The following is a 17,750-nucleotide window of genomic DNA, read 5'->3' as shown; positions in this document are numbered from 1 at the left end:
GGGGCCTTCTAGTCATCCAGAAAACTAATGGTCCTGGCTTTTACTGCTAGATAAGCCTTAGGTATTATCAGCAAAATACTGTAATGCCATCTAAAGTTGAAAGCCTGCTGAGGTTTCACAGAGAGAGAGAGAGAGAGAGAGAGAGAGAGAGAGAGAGAGAGAGAGAGAGAGAGAGAGGGAGAGGGAGAGGGAGAGAGGCTGGCACTGCCCCTTTAAACAGCCCTACTCTCCTACTCTTCGTCACTCACCGTGTTGCTCTCTTTCCCATTTCGCCGCTTTGTTTTCATTGTCGCCCTTTCGACCATGGCTGCTCATTTTACCGAAGAACCGTTTCCCTTTCACGGGCTGCTCCCCAAAAAAGAAACCGGCGCCACGTCTTATCTCACCCGGTTCCCCGAGTACGATGGCCGAGGGGTGCTCATCGCTATCCTCGACACCGGCGTGGACCCCGGGGCCCCCGGCATGCAGGTACCGCTGACCGGCTGCCTCACGTTAGCTCCGGACTAGCCGGTGTAAGCTAGCAAAGCTAAAGGCCCGACTCATTCACATTCGTGCTAATTAGTAGACAGTTACACAACGGCAACAGCTAACGTGCAGGTATTACTCGCATGGCAGCCAAAACAAAACGCAAAGAAATGTATGGCAAAGACATTCTCCTGCTGCCAAAGTGAGCTTTGGTGCTAGATTAATTTACAACTGAATAACGGTTAGTTAGCTAGTTGGCAATGTCTGCTAACATGTTAGCCTGACAGCTAACAGCTGAATTCGTCCGGTTCAGCTTTCCGTCAATTTCCTCAGTCATTTAAGTTTGCCCTGTGGGTGTCAAGAACAATAGTAGTAGAGAAAATAATTGATTATCGGTCAGTGAACCGTGACGTTAGGTGGTTACACGTTTACTACTGACAAGTCACTCTGGGATCTAACCTGTCACTTTCCATGCAGTGTCAAATGTCCATATGTCAGTGTAGCTAGCTTATTTGTCACATCATCGTCGATACATTTAGGTCAACAATCTCTATTCAATGTCAAGCCACCTTCCTTCAGACGTGCTTAAAAAGGGCAGAATCTGAATCATTCAATGTAAATACACAATATGTATTTACATTGAATGATTATGTTTATTTGTTTAAAGGGGATGCAATGCTGTTGCAAGACATTGGAAGTGTATTCACTATTCAGGGTGATCTGTATATATAACTTAAAATGCAAATTAAAAATGTCCCTGGTCAGGACAACTTACTATACACGATGCAATACTGTGCACCTAATTTCTGTATTGACTCTTGATTGTTTTTCTTCATTACTGCTTCTTTAGGTCACAACTGAGGGGAAGCCGAAGATCATCGACATCATCGATACAACAGGCAGCGGTGACGTGAACATGACCACGGTGGCAGAACCTAAAGATGGGACAATCGCTGGCCTCTCTGGTAGAACCCTTAAGGTCAGTAGAGACACCAATAATAGCTGTCAAATAGGATATATTCCATAACTGGTATTGTCCTACATCTGAAATCATTTTTCATTCATTCTGTATGGTCACTTTTCAAATCTAATTATATTTGACTATATCATTAGAATTAGTACACATGTTTTTTTTTTAATATATTGTCTAACTATTATGTCTTCCAGATCCCTCCTGCCTGGGTCAATCCTTCAGGGAAGTATCACATTGGAGTTAAAAATGGCTATGAGTTCTTCCCTAAGGCTCTCAAAGAAAGAATACAGGTAAGAAGAGATTACATTATTACTGTACTAGGCTTGTCACGGGTCTGATTTATGCAACACTAAGGTAGCCTCTCTCAATTGCAGTGTTTATACAGAGAACAGATTTATAGTAGTACAACAAGAGTGCATATTGTGAGAATCCAGTAGTACAATGAATAAACTCTATTTGTGCCTCATTCTGTGTGGATGTTTAAAGGTTCTTTTGTTGTACTTTTGTCCATTAGAAAGAGCGAAAGGAGAAGATGTGGGACCCACAACACCGAGCAGCACTAGCTGAGGTCTCTCGTAAGACAGAAGATTTTGACCTCTCTCACCCAACACCATCACAGGTCAGACCTACGTACACACAGTAATGTAGTTTTCCTAATCTGATTCCTCTCTACTCTCAGTGTCAAATGTATCCCCCTGTTTCCTCTCTTCAGATGGAGAAGTTGCAGAAAGAAGAGCTGCAGAGTCAGTCAGAGCTGCTGGCATCACTAGAAAAGAAGTACAGTGATCCTGGTCCTGTATATGACTGTGTGCTTTGGCATGACGGTGTCACATGGAGGCAAGCGATCCTAACTTTTTTCCTTTTCACATGATATTTTAAACCTTTTGTCTACTACCGTTTAGCAATACTGTATCTATCCTTCACACTGTCCTTCACTGTTTGTTCTTTTTAGGGCTGTAGTCGACACTTTAGAGAGTGGAGAGCTGTCTCAGTGCACTGTGCTTAGCTCCTACAAAGAGACGCAAGAGTATGCCACGCTAGGAAATGCTGAGATGCTTAACTACTCTGTAAATATATATGATGAGGGAAACACACTCTGCATCGTCACCAGTGGAGGTGAGGTATCCCAAAGCACATGATCTATCTCCTCTGAAAGCAAGTCTTCATATGATTCAGTCAGTTAATGCAAAACATGTCCAGTGTAACAATAGACAATAGGTAATGGCAGTGGTTTTCAAACTGGGGGGCGCGCCCCCTAGGGGAAGATATTATTTTAAAAAGTGGGTGGTATATTGTGACTCCTCCATAAATGATTACACATACATTTTCATATTTATGCATTATGTTCATGGTCTCTGAATAACCAGGAATTAGAAGAAGAGTGTTTCTTCAATACATTTATCATATTTTCTGATATTTCTTTTTGATTTATTGAATTTTGATTCATCAACCACATTAGACACCGTTTGATGTGTGAATTTTTTTTTTATCGACAAAGGCGGGGCCCTGCAGAAAAAGTTTGGGAACCACTGTGTTATGGTATCTTCACCAGCAAAGCTGCATAGTGTGTAAAAGTCCACAGCGTGTTCTCCAGTCTAATATGTTGATGTATTTTTAAAGGGGCTCATGGGACACACGTGGCAAGCATTGCAGCAGGATACTTTCCAGAGGATCCTGAGCGTAACGGTGTGGCCCCCGGTGCCCAAATCCTGGCTCTGAAGATTGGAGACACCCGCCTCAGCACCATGGAAACAGGCACAGGACTCATACGCGCGGTATATTATCCAGACAAATATAGATTAGCAGTTTGCCTACCTTTTTTATGCTTATGATAAATTGTTTTCTCTTGCTTGTCACTAAAAGATGATTGAAGTCATCAACTACAAGTGTGACCTGGTCAACTATAGCTATGGGGAAGCCACCCACTGGCCAAATACAGGGTAAGTATTGCAACGGGGTGTGATTGTATGGGTTTTTGTTTTGTGTTACACACTGTCACTAACTGGCTTAGGGAATGTGAAAAGAGCCCTATTCGCCTCGGTCTTGTATTCCCAAGAGATATCTAATAATTTGTAATATTTGCTAAGGTCATCTGTGATCTTAATCCCATGCGTATCTGCCATGTCCGGAATTTGCCGTGTAACATTAATCCATGCGAATAGAACTAGAGAGGGAGTCCATGCAAAATTATACACCTTGTGGTAAATGTCGGTTTACCGGTCCAGTCCGGTGTTTGACTTAATATCAAACCGGTTTGCAGCACTACTGGAACCCCACATCTCCTCGGTCCACCGAACCCTGAACAGCGGCTGCAGTACGTCCGTCCCGTCCCGTTCGCTATTCGCAATGCATCGTGGGAAACTTCGAGTGCACTATATAGGGAATAGTAATGCTCACTAAACATTTGGACACCACTACAAAATGGCGAACTCCCTTTATAGTGCACTATATAGGGAGTAGGGAGTTATTTCGGACACAGCCTGAGTTGGCACTGGGACCAGTATTTTTAGCTCGAGGGCCCAGGTGAGCCGAATCAGCTGATGACCCTCCCGTGTCACTGTGGGAGGGGTATAACACTGTCTCTTATTTATGTCAATTTGTCTTTCAGGAGGATTTGTGAGGTCATCACAGAGGCTGTGCAGAAGCACAATGTTATATTTGTTTCAAGTGCAGGAAACAACGGCCCATGCCTGTCCACAGTCGGCTGCCCAGGAGGAACCACGAGCAGTGTCATAGGTACTTATGAGGATTTGAATTAATCCTCCAATCAAGTGATAATCATTCAAGTATACACCCTCAGACTGCATGTAACTGTACATGTAAAAAAAGCCAAAACATAAATAAATTCAGTATGTACAATGTTCTAACAACATCTGCAAAACTGATGTATGCAGCAATGATCACACAGACGTTAGCAACATTTGATATTGTAGCCTATTAATTAATAAATGATAACGGCTTAAATATGGCTGTATAATTCTCATTAACATTATTCCCAGCAGGAAAGCTATAAAAAACACATTAGCTATAGGAATAGTTGGTAGTGTTTGTGATATTAAAGTATTTTACGGTATGTTTTATCATGGAAATTCCAGTTACAATGATGGTTAAAAGCAAACAAACACTGTGTAGCCGTAATACATATGTATTAATTTTCTTTACATTTTGCCTTTATTCTGGCTCTCTTCTCCTTGTAGGAGTTGGTGCATATGTGACTCCAGACATGATGGTAGCAGAGTATTCCCTGAGGGAGAAGCTGCCTCCTAACCAGTACACCTGGTCGTCCAGGGGCCCCAGTACAGACGGGGCCCTGGGTGTCAGCATCAGTGCGCCTGGCGGGGCCATTGCATCGGTACCCAACTGGACTCTTCGTGGTACCCAACTGATGAACGGCACGTCTATGTCATCCCCTAATGCCTGTGGCGGCATCGCACTCATCCTCTCAGGTGTGTCCAGAGTCACAGACTCATACTAGATGTGGGAATATATTGTATGTATGGAAGCATGCACAAATGCAAATCTGAGGCTAGTGTGGGGTTCTTGTATGATTTTAAAGGAATGAAGCAGAGCGGGATCCGCCCCTCTGTTCCTGCGGTGAGGAGAGCGCTGGAGCACACAGCTCAGAAGGTTGATGACATCGAAGTGTTTGCACAGGGCCACGGGATAATCCAGGTAACTCTTTTTGTAACAGTCTTCTTTCATTTTTATCTTTACTTAAGTCTTTTGTTATCTCTTTACATATGTCAGTTTTCATCCAGTATTCTCTTCCTCTCAGGTGGACAAGGCATTGGACTACCTCACTCAACATGCCTCTTTACCCACAAGCCACATAGGCTTCTCAGTAAGTGTGGGATCACAGAGAGGCATCTACCTCAGGGACCCAGCCCATATTCTTGCACCCTCGGATCATGGAGTAGGAATTGAGCCCGTCTTCCCAGAGAACACAGGTACTCTTCATACTTATTAGCGCCTAGGTCACATTTGCAGCATTTTAATTTAGTCTGGACAAATGTTTTCATCTTATATACCATTTCCCTTCTTCTAACATCCACCACAGGAAACGCTGAGCGAATCTCCCTACAGCTGCACTTGGCGCTCACATGTGCCGCCCCGTGGGTCCAGTGCCCCTCCCATCTAGAGCTGATGAACCAGTGTCGTCATGTGAATGTCCGCATCGATCCTGTGGGACTGAGAGAGGGAGTGCACTACACAGAGGTAGGGACCGGAAAGAGAGCAGGATAAAAAGATGGACTATTAATGTTAATGTGGTCACATTGAGCGTGTGCTTTTTTTTTTTTTCTTTTTAGGTTTGTGGATATGATACAGCAGCACCTAGCTGTGGCCCCCTATTCCGAGTCCCAATCACAGTCATTATCCCCACCAAGTAAGTTCTTACATCATATTGGATTTGTTTCTGTCACTCTTCCAGCAAGAGGTTTGCGTGCTTGTGTGGCTCTGACAGCACTCTCTCTTTCATGGGATAGAGTGACAGACGGTCGTAATCAGGAGGTGTGTTTCCCAGACGTCCACTTCAGACCGGGTCAGATCAGACGCCACTTCATCACTGTTCCTCAGGGAGCCTCCTGGGCAGGTCAGTACAGCGTGTGCTTGAGGAAGAACATTGCATTGCATTAGTAAAGCATATTGTCTTAAATTTTAAGTTTGGCCTCACTTATTTGTTAAGTGGATTCTCAGCAGGGATGCAGTTGTTTTAGACCATTTTTGCACTTTAGTTACGCTTGTTGGAAAACTTTTTCCTGCACTTTAAAAAATGTATTTGCTGCGTCCCTTGGTGTTAGTGTAGGCTGTTTCTTCCCATACTCCTTCTGCCTTGGTGAGTTTTGCTGTCAAATTGATGTATTCACCTCTCTGTCCTCATCACTCTATTCCAGAGATCACACTGACCTCTCATTCGGGAGATGTGTCATCAAAGTTTGTTCTCCATGCGGTGCACCTGGTCAAACAGAGAGCGTACAGAGCTAATGAATTCTACAAGTTTTCCTCACTGTTGGAAAGAGGCTCACTAACTGAAGCTTTCCCTGTGCTGGTATGTATATTTTATACTATAAATATACTGTTATAATATGTTTAATTGACTGGGAAATAATTTTGTATATATTGTCAGCAAAATAAGTGTCTGGAATGGAAGTCACTTAAGCTCACTTTTACATATAAAAATTACATAAGGGTGGACTCATTTTCTCGTCTGCTCTCCAGTCAGGAAGAATAGTCGAGTTGTGCATTGCACGCTGGTGGGCGAGCCTGGGTGACGTCACAGTAGACTACAGCATCTCATTCCATGGACTCAACACTTCCCCATCACCCCTGCACATAGTAAGAAGAGAAAATACTATCAGATTAGCAACCCTGATTAGTAAACTTCAGTCAGTTCTGTTTGTAACCCTTGTTTTGTCTCTGCACAGCATGCCTCAGAGGGAGTGACCAGTTTTGATGTGTCATCTCCTCTGAGGTACGAGGAGGTGTCCCCCACTATCACCCTCAAATCATGGGTTCAGCCTCTCAGGTAACTGCACACTAAAACACACAATTGCAAATTTTGCTGTTCCACATCAGTGCAGTTCCTAGTTCCATCCCTCTTATTGTTGTTTTTGTTCTAGGCCCTTAAATTCAAAGATAAAAGCCCTGGGATTGAGGGACGTTCTGCCTAACAACAGACAACTCTACGAAATTGTCCTAACCTACAGCTTTCACCAGGTACTGCCCAAACATCAGAAACACTCTCCACGAGAGGAAAACATCTTCTGTTTTTGTTTTTCCTATGCATTCATAATCTTCTTTTGCTCTATCCTCAGCCTAAGAGTGGAGAGGTCACCCCCAGCTGTCCCATGCTGTGTGAGCTGCTGTATGAGTCTGAGTTTGACAGTCAGCTCTGGATGCTGTTTGATCAGAACAAGAGACTACTGGGCTCAGGGGACGCCTATCCACACCAGGTACACTTGGCTGCATTTTAGAGCTCACCCCTAAGATTACATGTCTGTCTGTCTTGCTTCCTTCCTGACTGACTAACTGAGGCCACATTCACACTACATACGTACGTTGATGGACCGTTGCCGGACAAGGGAAGGCGTGTCTGGCCCATGGGAGAGATGCCTTTGCAGACGCAGTCAACTCTGATCTTGATCCGATTGGCTGACGGATCCTTCGGCGCCTGAAAAGTTTTCAACTTTTTCAGGCAAGCCATGCAACGGAGCAGACCCACAATTCATTTCGGCATAATGTGCCGCAAGCCCGTGCAGAGTCAATGAGATGCATCAACGGAACGTTGTCGAGTGAACGCGGACTGACTGACTGACTGATGGTCGGACTGGGTAAAAAGGATAGGTTCCTGGTGTGAACGTCATGAACTAACACATCTCCCCTCTATCTGCTTTACATCCGCAGTATTCTCTGAAACTGGAAAAGGGGGATTACACTGTGCGTCTGCAGGTCCGCCATGAGCAGTCCAGCGAGCTGGAGCGCCTTAAGGATCTACCGTTTGTGGTTTCTCACCGTCTGTCCACCACACTCAGTCTAGATGTCTATGAGTCACAGCGCGCTGCCCTCATGGCCAAGAAGAAGGCAAACTCTGTCACCTTTTGCCCAGGTGCCATACATCCCTTCTACGTCACAGCCTTGCCTGACGACAAGTGAGTCAATTTGGCGAGGGGCTTTCAGTTTGTATTGTATGATCTTATGGAAGGGCTTATCATATATTTTTAAGCAAAGAAAACCATAACGTTCTACAGAATAGCTGAGAGATTACAGAAATAAAATGATTACTTTTAATGTATTTACGCACAGTCCTCCATGACACGATAGCACTGAGGAAGAGTGACAACTGTAGATCCTTTCAGACTCCCAGATGGTCTACAGGGATATATTTCCAAGCAGGGAATGTTTAGGTATTAAACCTCAAAATACTAGAGGGTGAGCTCAAAGGTCAGCACTGATGGAGAAGTGAATGATTGGTATAAAAAGCCTTGTATGAAGAAATATTTCAGTTTTTGTTATTGTGTTCCATTTTGTTTTATGTCCCTGTCTTTATTCTCTCTATAATTGTTTTTCTCCCTTTGTTTGTACCTTTTCTTCAGGATCCCAAAGGGGACTGGTCCAGGATGCTATCTTTCAGGTTCTCTCGTTGTCCCCAAGAGCGAATATGGCAAGAAAGCAGTGAGTGCGCTTAATTGTTGTTACCCCGTTTCCCGAAGTCATGGCAGCTTTTCTTATTAGGGACTTTTACACATTGTTGTAAACTCATAAAACTACACTGCAGGACATAACTGGTTATTATATACCTTTCCTGAGGATCAAATGTGAAGACCAGTACTGCAATGCTTGTTGCTTCTCCCTTTTTAAGGTTTCTGTCATCACCTTCAGACCAGATCTGGTGTGTTGCTTCTTGAATTGGTTACTTTCCTATAGCTTAATGCATGCCTCTTTTTTTCCCTTAAACTTTTGTCCATCCTTCAGCTGCCAGACCAAAACCACAAGTTCTGGTTACTCGTACCATCACCTCTGTCCGATCTCGGCAAACTGGATCTGGCTGTTTACTGGCTCGTTATATTACAGATAACTATGACTATTTTAGTTGCTAACATCCTTTCTGACCTGTTTTTAATTTTTTTATTTGAACAAATGGGAAAAATGTTAGAATGATGCAGAAAACCAAAGATATGTCTAAAATGACTTTGCTTCAGGTTACCTAGAGCTGTTTCAATATAAGTGCAGATATGATTGGTTTTGGCACCCATACTAAAATGATACTTCTTTTTAACCTTACTTTGATGGAAGAAAATAAGCCAAAGTTATATATTGTTAAATGTTTAAACCAAATACCCTTTTCAAGATTTGGTGAACAAGATCATGAGTCTGACCAGCTTTCTTTACCTGATGGTAGTAGATACCTCAGGATAGTGAGACATTTTAGTCTGTACATAAAAAAAAAAAAAAGTTGGGTTTGATACCCAGACCAACTTCAGAGGGAAGTAAATGGCACACAAACGAAAAAAACATAGTCATGTATTATGTGCTACTTACTACTTTCTATTGAGCCTGCTGAGGGTTGTGTGTGTGCAAAAACTCCACAGAAAATTATTTAAAGGGAATAACAAAAATGGAATACTCACTGTGGTGATTTGTACAACACACTGGCCAATGTTTAATTTATGTAGCTTAGTCCAACTATCTCCATGGGCTAAAGGGTGCTTTGATTGGACACATCTATATCATTTTGTTTTGACAGCCTCAGTGTGTTTGGCAGAACCTGCTTGACTCAGTGAAGTAAATGTCTTCTTGTCAAACTTAAGCAACCATTTACAAATGTATATATTTTTCACATTGTTCCCAAATTGCTTTGCTGAAAATGATTTCTCTCTCTCTCTCTCTCTCTCTCTCTCTCTCTCTCTCTCTCTCTCTCTCTCTCTCTCTCTCTCTCTCTCTCTCTCTCCTGCCCATACAAATAATTTTACTATCTTCAAGTCAGATATTCGATCCACTTCATTTTTTACTGTAGTTTTTTGTTTTGAGTGAAGATGCAGTTCATAACACTTGTAGCAGAGCAGAGAAAAGAGTCAATGTCGAAGTCACTGTTTACTCTGTAGCATTTCTTTAAGTCTGCCAGGTAGGTGGATTAGACTCTGTTACTCTGAGTGAAGATGAAAAGAAAGAAACATGAAGAAAGAGAGAATCCTTTTTGGTGTGTTTGTGTGTTCGCTTCCTCACTGTGTGTTATTCTGACCACCAGGGGCAGGCCTCTGCAAAACGACAAGGAAAGTTTAAAAAGGTACTGGATGAGCTAGAAACACTGTACAACAGAGCGTCCACTGCTCTCCTTCCATCAGGAAATGGCTTATTCCTTACCTCAAGATGGGATTTGTTATATCTTCATTAATTATGTCAAAGCATGTCATTATTGTTGTAGTGAAATATGCAACAGGCTAGTCAAAGCAGGTATATATTTTGATATAGACTAACATTTTCTGGTGGTCAGTAAAAATTACTAATCTATAAAAATCAATTGATAATGAGCAGAATTTTAAGCTTCTATAACTGGATATTAAAAAGCAGGGTGAAGGAAGAGGGTGAGCATTTGGGATCCTGATTCAGAGTATTAAAAATAGAGGTGATGGACTTTGTTGAATTTTTTGATTAAACTATCTTTTTGTGTGTTCATACAGGATATCCTTCCAGTCATCTACCACCTAATCCCTGCTCCCAACAAAACAAAGAATGGAGGGAAGGAGAAGGACAAGGAAGGGGACAAAGAGAAAGACGTGAAGGAGGAGTTTGCAGAAGCTATGAGAGACTTAAAGATTCAGTGGATGACAAAGTGTGCACAGTAGCTCTTCTGTTTTGCTCAGCAACACATTGCTTACTTTTCTTTATTTTAGTTCTCATTTAACCTTCTGTCATGTTCTCTCTTTGCTGTTTAGGTTGGACTCCAGCTCCATCTATGATGAGCTGAGGGAGAACTATCTAGATTACCTCCCGTTGCATGTGCAGAGACTGCATCAGCTGGACTCTGAAAAGGTAACGGTACCAGTAAGTCCAAGTACAGTTCACACTATGCAATTGTCTGTGCTCACGGCCATTTCTCTGTTTGGTTTTCAGGAGCGTGTAAAACGTCTGAGGGAGGTGGCATCAGCAGCCGATATCGTCATCTCCCACATCGACCAGACGGCCTTGGCTGTTTACCTCACCATGAAGACAGACCCCCGGCCTGATGCCGCCTCCATCAAGACGTATGTCGCACCTACAATAATATTAAGAGTAGGAATATGAGCATTATTAGAATTCTTAATCAAGGCATACTCAATTAAGAGTAAAGGGAGTCTTTGAAGTCAATTCAAATCACTTTATTCGCCCTCAAGGGGAAATTTTAAAGGGGGGGGGGGGGGGGGGGGGGGGGCATGAGAGTAACTAAAAAAGAGAAACATTCAACAAACGCAAGCATCTCCCCTTGTGATCAAGATATTTGACTAACTGGACATGTTAAAGCAGTACCATGTGGCTTTTAAAAGAAGAAATAACACACAATTTGTCTAGCAGATGAAAAGCCTGACCTGTCTTTAACGTCTGTGTTTCAGTGATATGGAGAAGCAGAAGTCATCTCTGCTGGACGCCCTGTGTAGGAAGGGCTGCGCTCTGGCCGACCAGCTCCTGCTGCCCGACCAGCTCCTGCTGCCCGACCAGCTCCTGCTGCCCCCTGTGCTGCAGGACGGTGCCGCTGCTGTCTCCACGGGACAAGCAGCAGCAGAAGAAGAGGTTGGGCAACAGGTGGCCAGCAGTTCTGACGACTCGGTGCACGGCGTGGTTCAAGTGTTGACTGATACGTTTTGGGAGGTGCAGAAGTGGGCGGAGCTAACTGACTCCAAGGTGAGCAAACTGTTTGTAGAAAATCAAGAAAATGTAATGTAATGGAGCACAGTTAAATGAGTAACTCGGGATTCTGATGTGATTTGATCTGTTATGCGAGTTTAAAGCATAAGGCTGGCAATATTCTATAATATTCTTTTTGTCATTGTCATGAGTATTTACATCAGCAGAATGGTGTGTTGGGTTGATTTGAAAAGAAACAAAACTCTTGTGAGTTCCTATGTTAATAGAAATGAAAGAACATGACACAAAGTGCAATTGTGTGGCTCATGGATGCGTTTGTAGTAGTTTGTGGTCAACAATGGAGGTCGATGATTTGAGGAATATAGTATGTTATGCTTCAGCTACACAGACGACACTTAAGTATAAAATCAATTCTTTTGTTGCTTTTGGTCTTTTCATGGGATTACCTGCGAATTAAAATAAAGAAAATCGCCAGATTTAACATTTGTTTTCATCCCCTCATCTGAGATTAAAAGAGAGAGTTCTGAGATTTCCTCCAGTTTCTCCCCTCTTAAAATGTGAATTTGATGGACGTACTGTACGTGGCTACTAGCTACTTTGTATACATTCAATGAATGAAAAGCTAAGATATTTTCTTTGTTTTCTGTCTTTGCCACTGCTCAGGTGTTGATGTTTTCATACAAACACGCTCTTGTGAACAAGATGTATGGCCGAGCCTTAAAATATGCCTCAAAGATGGTGGAGGAGAAGCCCAGCAAAGACAACATGAAGAACTGCATCCAGGTATGAGATCAGTGATGATCTGTGCCACATATATACTAGATAGTTTGGGCTGCATGCACTTTATTGAGTAGAATAATAAAAAGAACACATTTGTGCTTAAGAAATGTTAGCCGAATGCCCGCTTTGTTGCCCTTTTTAAATCGCTTCCTGTTTTTGTTTTGTTTTCTAGCTTATGCGACACCTCCAATGGACACACTGTGCCACCTTCAGTGAGAACTGGCTTCCTGTCATGTACCCTGCAGAATACACGCCATTCTAAGCACAGACGCACACTCATGCATGAGCAGCAAGGCCATACATAGCAACTTCGATATCGCGTCCTTAAACGTCACATGGTCTGTTCATCTGTGTTTTCAAATTTAGATGTAGGTGGACACCAAAATGAAGGCTAACATGGAGTGTAAATGGTTTGAGGCACTCGACACCTTGTATGGCGAGACGGTATCGTGTTCGTCCTGGTTGATACTTAGTGCTTTCTTAGTTGGGTGTTGTCCTTTATTTTGGTGTCATCTACACATTGGGAGGCTTTTACATCCCCACTCATCATCAGCTTTTGGGACTCCACTTCACATCAGTAACCTCATTCTCTCGTGTAAATATGTATAAGCGCCAGTGTGGACTCCAGGGATGCATCCCGAGTCTTTTAAAATAGAATAAAATGACTGCGACCACATCAACTTGCACAAGCAAACGGAGCAGAAGAAGTCATAACTGGCTGTTATGATGCATAAGTGAGAAGATGGGAGGACTTGCTGCTGCACGATGTTCGGACATACAGGGGGCACGCGGAGTCCTGATCCCTGAATGAAATGGGAGACAGAACTTGATCTTTTTTTCTTTCTTCGTTGTTCCAGTCAGTCCAGGTTGATAACTTACATCACGTCTGTCTTTTTAAACTCTGACTCGCATACAAAGAACACTCAACAGTATAGAGGTGCCTTCCTACACGTACCTTACCTTTTTTTCCCTGGTGGGATGAAAACAGTGCGAGGCTGCAGAATCAGTAGCATCAGTCAACACTCAGCCACTGTCAGTCACCTCACCCATCAGCCTTTGGTGTCAAATGTGGTTGTAAAGCTCATATCTGCACTGTATGCAGGCCATCAGTGACTTGTAAGGCAACCAGGAGCGACAAACACACTTTCTCATCACCTGCTTACCTCCTGAGGTGTTGGCCACCCACTTCATACTGCAGTGACCTGAGCAGCACATTTGACCAACCACCTCACCCGACCTCACTATCATAATAGATGCAGTTGTGGGTAGCAGAAGGATGTTCAGATTGTGAAATGTTCATGAAGATTATTAGAGGTTTCTCTGCAACATTCAAAATGTTGCATTTGTATACAGTGTCATAAAATGTACATACACGCATAACACAAACATATTAAGATGCAATAGGTATAAAATACAAATATTATTCTAATTGATGTATTTTGCATATATGCATGTCTTCTAGCATGTAAGGAGAAACGGTAGTTTTATTTGGAAGCTGATTTTAGTTTGTTTGAATTTTGAAAGGTTTTTAATCCCAAGATTAAGATTCTCATGATAATCCACAGTTATTTTCACAAATGTGTGTTTGTGAATGGTTTAACGCGTTACCTGAACATTTTCTCCCTACAGAACTGAAATGATAGCCAGCTAGAGGGGGTTAAGCATGACTTTGTTTGTTTGTTTTATTTCCCTTCATTCACTGTATTTACTTTAAAGGACCCTGCCAGAGGTTTTATCTGATTTACCACAAATCTCATATACTTTACATCACAGCTGACCATTTTGTTTGTTAAAAAAAGTTGTTTTAAAAAAAAAAGATTTTTCCAGACAACGGTTTCTTGTCAGTTAAATATGAGGAGCCTTTTGCAACCTCCATACTGAACACTAAGGCTGCATTAAACACATTTTTCAATTATCTTTTTGCAATAAGAGATGTGGTTCTACATGAACACGCAGTTTTCATTATTTCACAGGAGGTTTCCATCTGTGCCGTCTCACTGGGTTGAAGTTGTACGGGCATATTCCTGAGCAGCAATCAGTGTTTAGCAATATTCAATCAAAATGCGATGATGGGGTTGTATGTTTTTGTTGTCGATTGAAATTGGAATAAACTACACCCACACATAAACTTGCAAAAAACACTGGCATGGTCCTTTTTTTTTTTTGGTTTCACGGTGCCAGTGCGAACGAGAGCCATGCTGAAGATACAAACTACATATTGACTTTTTATCTTTTGAAATTGTGATTCTCAAACTTTTCCACCACAAAAAAAACAAAAAGTTTCATCTGTAGTTTAACCAAAGAATTAAGTTGGTTTACAGAAGCAGGGAGGCTGAAAAAGATTAAATTTGCTCATCACATTGAATAGAAGAAGCAAATTCACCGACTCCATTTTGAGGATCAATGTTCTGCATACTATTGCCTCTAAATTATGTTTTAAGTCCTCACACATGGGGAGTGCATGCTTAAGAATGTAAAAGCAGCTGCTTTCGTCCTCACGGGACTAAACAATCTCTTCTGGGTTGACTACATATACAGCAAATCAGCCCTTGGGGTGAGGACACACGTTTCTGTTTTTAGCTGCGACTTGCACAAGCTTTCTGCAGCCTCCGGAGCACAGGCCACTTCAGATGTGCAAGGCTTTACTGGAATCAGTTGGGTTCAACAGAACGGTCGGCTTTTCTACGTTCATCTGGTTTCTCCTTGTTCTTTGTGCTTGTTTCTTCTCGTTTCTTGTGTTTGGGATTTGCTCCAGGCAGATGTTAAGTTCAGGGCTCAGCCGTCTGCAGTAAGCGTTGCCAACAACAGTCTCTCCGAAAATGGCCTTAACTTTCACCACAGGACTGTCCGTCCAATTCTGGCACCGACCAGACTCCTCCTCCTCTGTATCTGTTGCTCTCATTCTGCTGGTGTCAGGAAAAACCCTCAGACCTTCTTCGGGATGTTGAGTGTTTATATTTGTAGTAATTAAATCTAGTAAATGCCAATATTTTACAGAATGTTATGAGATAAGGTTGTATGCTCTTAGTATTATTTTATACCCATTCTTCCTCAATGACGTGGGAAAGACCCAAGCTACTGTCACAATACGTTGTGGTCACATGGAATTACGTCACGACAAGGAAAACAACACTGAATAAAAATGATTTGGAAGAATCGGAGCGTATCCTGGTTTTCAAGTGAATGGTTGCTTCATTACACTTTATTTTACTTTACATTTTACTCTGATTTGATAGCTGGAGCAAGAGTTTGTCCAGAAATGACGAAGCAAAGTACAAGAAGAAGTTAAGAGAGATTTTTATTACTGTATTAAAGAATAGAAAATGTTTTTAAAATATTACAATTTACATGCCAACAAAAACAGGACATATTTAATAATGAGTGAAGACATGCAGAAAAAAGGGCTGTGATGAACATTTTTGTGATGAAAAAAAAAAAGTGGCAGTGAATGCAGGAAATCATTCCATATTTTATAAGACACATTATATAACCTTGCCAAAAACAAAAGGAAACTCACTAAGCTGTAAACTAATGATACAAGTGAGCTGCAAACTGCTAGCCCCCCACCACTGTGGGGGCAGAATAGCGGATGGGGGAGATGCACTTGGCCTACTATACCTACTAGAACTGATAGGATGGGAGTTTGCTGTAGCAAAATGCGAGGTCAACCACATGACCCATGATCTTCCTACTTGCCCTTTGACTTCCCAAGGACTAATGCTGATGACACTAAACAGGCTGTGAGGGTCATTGAGTAACCCATCCATCACTTCTCTGTCCCTCACTCTCGACATGTCGCCATGAAGATCTTCATCTCTCCGTCTTCGGCCAGCAGACGTGTGTGAAAAGCCTTTTTAAAGTTCTCAGTAAAAGTCAGATCAGTCTCAAACCTCACCTTGTTGGCCCAGATCACAGTCGTTCCTGGTCTGCAGAAATGCTTCATGGTGACCAGGAGCTCGTCCAGGAAGTCGTGATGGTAGACCACATCAGCTGCCAGCACGTAGTCGTACCGGTAGACAGACTTTGGGAAGGTGCGCTCAAGGTCGTGGCCCCAGGACAGAGCTGCCAGCTGGGGTGTGTATCTGCAGCGCCCCCTGGTGTTGCTCATCACATTGGCCCGGAGGTTACTCAGCACCTCAGGCAAGTCTGTAGCTGTGACCGAGGCTCCTGAGGACCCACAAACAGGACATCTGTCATCGCCATAGCTACAGTAACAGGTCAAAGATCATACTGGGGACCTTTGTTGAGGAGTTTGTCACCCGACTCACCCAGCATGCTGGCCACAATGGTAACCAGTCCAGTTCCTGCTCCCAGCTCCAGCACCTCCTCCCCCTGCAGGTTCACCCTCTCCCTGTTGTTGTCCAGGAAGGAGCACAGAGCCAGCGCCTGCCGGTCAAAGACACAGATTTCTTACGCTTACTAAGAAATAGGTAGAAAGCTGTAACGATGTTTCTCATAGGTACTCACTGCCGGCCACATCACCGCTCCAAACGAGTCTATGGACTCTCGAATGACAATGTCCTGTCCTGCATAATGGTAGACATCTCTCCCGAAGCTGCTGCGGATGCTAGGAACCCAGGCTGGCATTCTGTGCTGCAGGTCAGCTGTATTGATGCACGCCTGTCCTGTGAGGGGAGGATAAATCAAGACTTTGACAGAGTCCGAAACAAAGGAGACAAAAGCACAAATGCACGATGAACACACGCTGCCACAGTGTTGAGCACAAGTCCAAATAAACCTTGATATAATGCACATACATCACGTAAGTTCAGACACTTTATACCGGTGGGCAAAGGGTATCAGCACTCTGGTTTCACTGATGACAGCTGGTATAGTTTTGGCTTCACCACATTTTAGGTTTTACTGCGCGTCTCACACCTCACGTTTCAGATGTTGTCCTTGCCACTCGAGTCCCAAAGCTGTTTGTTCACTTAAGAGGAAGCTGCCAATTAGCAGTAGCTAGAAATGCTGTGAAAGGCAATGCACAATTTCTTGTGCAATTTTCTATTTTTCCCGACCAAATGATGAAATGATACTAAAGTGTGCATTTTGACAGATCACGTAGATGACTCACCTGTACAGTCTTCCTCACTCTCTGTCTTCTCTTCCTCTTCATAGTCCTCGTCTTTGAGGATTATTGTCTCCTCCATCTCTTCCTCTCCATCGGACTTGTGTTGTGGTTTTCCTTCCTCCT

At 42.9% G+C, this 17,750-nt stretch overlaps 2 protein-coding genes across 4 annotated transcripts; one reads left to right on the top strand and one right to left on the bottom strand.

Moving 5' to 3' along the window:
* Window positions 1–241: 241 nt before the first annotated feature.
* tpp2 (tripeptidyl peptidase 2) lies at window positions 242–15,722 on the top strand. Of its 3 annotated transcripts, XM_084019925.1 has the most exons (30): window positions 242–468; window positions 1,316–1,444; window positions 1,633–1,728; window positions 1,953–2,057; window positions 2,151–2,275; window positions 2,391–2,554; window positions 3,059–3,213; window positions 3,302–3,378; window positions 4,047–4,174; window positions 4,636–4,884; window positions 4,995–5,110; window positions 5,214–5,385; window positions 5,496–5,653; window positions 5,746–5,822; window positions 5,923–6,029; window positions 6,331–6,485; window positions 6,656–6,772; window positions 6,862–6,962; window positions 7,057–7,153; window positions 7,252–7,389; window positions 7,841–8,085; window positions 8,530–8,608; window positions 10,182–10,220; window positions 10,615–10,766; window positions 10,870–10,966; window positions 11,048–11,178; window positions 11,524–11,605; window positions 11,642–11,812; window positions 12,440–12,559; window positions 12,729–15,722. In XM_084019925.1, the coding sequence occupies exons 1-30, from the start codon at window positions 304–306 to the stop codon at window positions 12,816–12,818; spliced, it is 3,837 nt and encodes a 1,278-aa protein (XP_083876051.1). In that variant the 5' UTR covers window positions 242–303; the 3' UTR covers window positions 12,819–15,722. The 3 variants fall into 3 exon arrangements, with proteins under 3 accessions (XP_083876051.1, XP_083876052.1, XP_083876050.1); XM_084019926.1 differs by lacking the exon at window positions 10,182–10,220; XM_084019924.1 differs by having other exon boundaries at window positions 11,524–11,812.
* Window positions 15,723–15,886: 164 nt separating this feature from the next.
* On the bottom strand, window positions 15,887–17,744 carry mettl21ca (methyltransferase 21C, AARS1 lysine a). The gene is made up of 4 exons (XM_084025261.1): window positions 17,631–17,744; window positions 17,024–17,181; window positions 16,825–16,942; window positions 15,887–16,723 (listed from the first exon to the last, which is right to left on the bottom strand). Exons 1-4 carry the CDS (start codon window positions 17,704–17,706, stop codon window positions 16,338–16,340), a joined length of 738 nt encoding a protein of 245 aa, XP_083881387.1. The 5' UTR covers window positions 17,707–17,744; the 3' UTR covers window positions 15,887–16,337.
* Between the last annotated feature and the right edge of the window lie 6 nt (window positions 17,745–17,750).

The sequence above is a fragment of the Eutrigla gurnardus genome (assembly GCF_963514095.1).
Source record: "Eutrigla gurnardus genome assembly, chromosome: 1".
Taxonomy (NCBI): domain Eukaryota; kingdom Metazoa; phylum Chordata; class Actinopteri; order Perciformes; family Triglidae; genus Eutrigla; species Eutrigla gurnardus.
This window is presented reverse-complemented; position numbering and strand designations above follow the sequence as displayed.

Bases quoted from the DNA above. Each gene is read 5' to 3' on its own strand.
- tpp2 (XM_084019924.1), top strand. From the start codon at position 304: ATGGCTGCTCATTTTACCGAAGAACCGTTTCCCTTTCACGGGCTGCTC. The intron at 2,058-2,150 runs GTCAGACCTACG...TCCTCTCTTCAG, and splicing joins CTCACCCAACACCATCACAG to ATGGAGAAGTTGCAGAAAGA. The intron at 6,963-7,056 runs GTAACTGCACAC...TTTTTGTTCTAG, and splicing joins TCATGGGTTCAGCCTCTCAG to GCCCTTAAATTCAAAGATAA.
- mettl21ca (XM_084025261.1), bottom strand. From the start codon at position 17,706: ATGGAGGAGACAATAATCCTCAAAGACGAGGACTATGAAGAGGAAGAG. The intron at 16,943-17,023 runs GTGAGTACCTAT...TTTGACCGGCAG, and splicing joins GAGCGGTGATGTGGCCGGCA to GCGCTGGCTCTGTGCTCCTT. The intron at 16,724-16,824 runs GTGAGTCGGGTG...GTGGGTCCTCAG, and splicing joins CATTGTGGCCAGCATGCTGG to GAGCCTCGGTCACAGCTACA.